At 42.9% G+C, this 3,878-nt stretch overlaps 1 protein-coding gene across 1 annotated transcript; it reads right to left on the reverse strand.

The window, feature by feature from the left end:
* Positions 1-639: 639 nt before the first annotated feature.
* LOC115629106 (hexokinase type 2) lies at positions 640-3,878 on the reverse strand. The gene has a single exon (XM_030525431.1). It carries the CDS (start codon positions 2,718-2,720, stop codon positions 1,068-1,070), a length of 1,653 nt encoding a protein of 550 aa, XP_030381291.1. The 5' UTR covers positions 2,721-3,878; the 3' UTR covers positions 640-1,067.

Raw genomic sequence — 3,878 nt, forward strand, 5'->3', positions numbered from 1 at the left:
TCTGATTTATTTTATATTAGCATTTTTAGTTACATATGTATATGCATTTGTATTCGTTTTTATACGTACTTCCGCTAAATTGTTTAAAATAGACAAAAAAAATGTTTTTTCTTCTTTATTTTACTTTGAGTTTTGCCGAAGTTTTTCAGTGGCGCCGCTGCCACCAAACGCTGTCGAAAATCAATCGATAGTATAAATAAAATCTCACATACAAGTAAGTAACAATTAGACCATATTTGTTTACAGTGCTCAATTCGACAAAGTTAGAAGTGGTCTCTCTTCCTCCTCAGCATAAAAAAATATCAAATGTGAACACTAAGGACTACCAACGCCGTCCTCCAGTAGCATTCTTGGCTAGTGGGTATACAAATGCTGTCTCAACATTGAAATGATAAACTTAATGAAAATAAAATGCGTTTCTGTTGCCATTTTTCACTTAGCATTTTGCCTTTTAATAACAAACAAAGTGCATATATATATATATGTATATACATATATATATACATTTTGTTTTTATACATATACATAATAATATATACTTGTACATACATATGTGGGTTGTTTTTTATATGTATATTATTTGTAAAATATAATAATAATCATAAATTTAATAACAAATTTTTAACAAAATCGAAGATCGATAAATAGAATTAAGCATACAATTAATTTATTAAAAAAAAAAACTACATTAAATATTTTAAAAAAAAGCCGCTTCGTATTTTATAACTTGCATAATTAAAATACTAAAAGCGCCGCTTGGCCAACGGCGACAAGGAAACTATATCAATTTCTTTTAAATTTTATTATAATTAATTAAAATTTTGTAATTTAGTTGTAATATTTGTTGCAGAATCATTATCATTATTCTCTCAGTAATTTTTTCACTTGAGTTGCGTGTGTGTGTTTATGTATGTGTAGCGTTTTGTAGCGGTGACGTCGCTGGGCGGCAACTCAGCTGCTGCTCCTGCTGCCCTTACCCCTACTACTCTTACTCCTGCTTGGCCCGCTTGGCGGCGATTTAGGCGACGTCTTGGGCAATAGACTTGGGCAAATGTACCGGCCTCGGCTTACTTGCTATTGAGTACATCCTCTCGACAGGCGACGGCCGCCACCAGGGCTGCACCACGCCCGGAACCATCCTCGGAGAGCATGAGATCGAACGTGATTCCCGGCTTAATTAGCTGCGTTATTTTCTCTACCATCAGACTGTGGAACTTGGGATGAAAACGATAGACGCTGCCATCGACGCCGACCGTGACGTGTGGTTCGTCCATTTTGTTGATGAGCGTAGCAATGCCCGCCGATACCAAATGCGCGGCCCTCTTGGAGACGCATTCGCATATGTAGCGAACGTTTGCACAATCATCATCGGTAGCATTGCTTAGCCCCAGCTCCTCCAATACCAGGCGGCAGTTGGTGAAGGTTCCTGGCTCATCAGCTTCGATCTCGCTAACGTATTTGGTAAAGAAGAGGCCACGGGTATTGAGGACGTCCGAGTCTTGCCCTTTGAAGAGAACACCAGCGCGCGTCATCTTCACAATTACGAGGCGCACCAACTCGCCCATGTACATGCCCGAGATCATTTTCTCGAACGTCTGTTTGCCAGGATTTATCGAGTGCGTGTCAATATCCTCGTCGAATTCGGTGCGTACAAAATCAAGTGCTCCATTATCGCCAAATGCGCCCCACTCTGTATTAATCAGCACATGGGGCTTACGGTTGTCCGGCGCATCGAATAGTTCCGCCTCCTCCACACGCTCAACATAGCAGGCATTTGAGCCCGTGCCCACAATCAGACCGATTTTGCAGCTGTGATTCTTCCAGGCGCAAGACATGAGTGTGCCTGTCGTGTCGTTCAGAATGGCGCAGACATCGATTTGCACATCTCCGCGGCGCGCTATAGCATCTTTTAGCAACTGAACAACGTCCTCGTTTACGACTCCGGCGCAATTGAAGCCCTTCGTCCAGGTCTCCAGCAGACCCTTGGTCAGACCCAGCTGACGTAATGGGAACGAGAAGGTGAAGCCCAATGGCAAACGCTCCGCATACACGTTATGATCGGCCATGAAATTAGAGAGGCATTCAGCAATGTGATCGAAGAGCTGGATGCCCGAACCGATCATGATGTGCTGCGGTATCGCATAGATTCGGGACTCCATTTGGAAATCATGGTTCTCCTGCAGATGTATCAGCAAGACGCGAAAATTGGTGCCACCCAAATCGAGAGCCAGGAATTTGCCACGCTCATTGCCATTGGGCAGGTCCTGCACATAGGTTACAAAGCACTTCACATTGGCCTTGGGGTGCGTGTCCTTGGCAAGCCCACGGCGCACTTCGTGGAGTATGCGATAGCATAATTCATGCACCTGTTCGTCCGTTAGCAACAATTGCTGACATAACTCGTGAACCATTTTCTTTTTCTCCGCAACGCTTGCACTCGCATACGACGGCAACGACTGCTGCAGCTGCTGTTGTTGTATTAGTGATGGTGATGGTGTTGTTGTCGCTGCTGATGCTGGCGTTTTGCTTGCATTTGTAGTTTTGGCAACGTCAACGTCGCCGCCAATTGTTGCAGTAACCCGCCGTACATTGTCGATCTCGTCTGTGCCGCAGCTGACTGCAGTTTTCATGCTGTGGCCATTCAACTGTTGTTGCTGTTTTGTGGTACCATTGCTATTTATAGAAATGCTGCGCATTGTGCCGCTCAGCTCTTGATCCATTCTAATTGTTGTTTGTGTTGTTTTTGCAGTTGCAATGTATTTTCTCTCTTGCACTTTTGTTTTGTTACACTGTTCTGCGGCCAGCCGAGAATATTTGTATTTTCTTTTGACTTTTCGTTTTTGGCAGTTGGGCGGTGTTATTAAACAATTTAAAAAAAATGCACTCACGTCTTATTTTATTGCTGATCGACTTTAGTCTTTAATGCTCAGTGTCTGGCTGCGGTTCGACGTTTACCAATTACTTGATAAAGAAAATGCTTTCGCGGCACGTTGACACAAATAGGCAAGGATAACTGCACTATTTATTATGGGACTACGATTTGTTATACATTTGTATGTATGCATGCAAAATTGGTTTTTTTTTTGTGCCGCAAGATTAAGTTTAATTGTGAGACGCAGGCGGTAGCATTGACGGTGTTATTTTTGTTAAAATTTTGTTTATATTTTCTTTCAGTGTTTTGTGTGATGTGGGTTCGTCGCTCGAAGCGTTGTATTTTTATCCGCTGCACGCGTCCGTTGCTTTGAAACGTTTGTTACGGAATCAAATTCATTCGCCGCTCAGCACTGGCTTTACGCTGCTGCCGCTGACGTCGCTGAGTAGTCTCTCTGCTGCCCCGCTCCCTTGCTATGTCTGAGCGACTATCGCTGTGCGTGTGTGCGTGACTGTGCACATACAGGCCCATACATACATCGTGTACTTTGAAGGAACCTTGAAGGTCAAAATTGACAATTAGTGCTTTGCGACTCTCCCAGAGATATACATGCGAGCATAAAACACAACGCGGAGAGAGCGTATGACAGTTCGTAATTGTTAAGGGGAGAAGAGATATACAGCGCGAGTGTTGGTTTACAGAGTTTACAGAGCGTGCCAAAAGTTATTTCCCTATAAACGTCATCAAAGCAAGCACTAGCTCTTTTTCTCTCTACCTATCTCTCATTTGTTAGAGGTCTCGCCCATGTGCTTGTGTGTGTACCGCAGCTTTCTCTCGTCACCATCAAGCGGATTGCGATACCCTGCAGTGTAGGCTGTTTTAGTTTTACTGCCAATCTTGAAATTGCTCAGTTTATTCGCAAGAGCATTATTACAAAAATGTTAACATTATATACATATGTATAACATGCATATATGTATAAAACATAGGGTACTTTGCCAATTAA

This window comes from Scaptodrosophila lebanonensis, unplaced genomic scaffold (genome assembly GCF_003285725.1).
Source record: "Scaptodrosophila lebanonensis strain 11010-0011.00,11010-0021.00 unplaced genomic scaffold, SlebRS2 tig00000136-arrow-arrow-pilon, whole genome shotgun sequence".
NCBI lineage: Eukaryota > Metazoa > Arthropoda > Insecta > Diptera > Drosophilidae > Scaptodrosophila > Scaptodrosophila lebanonensis.

Coding starts and splice junctions, on each gene's coding strand:
- LOC115629106 (XM_030525431.1), bottom strand. CDS start 2,720: ATGGATCAAGAGCTGAGCGGCACAATGCGCAGCATTTCTATAAATAGC.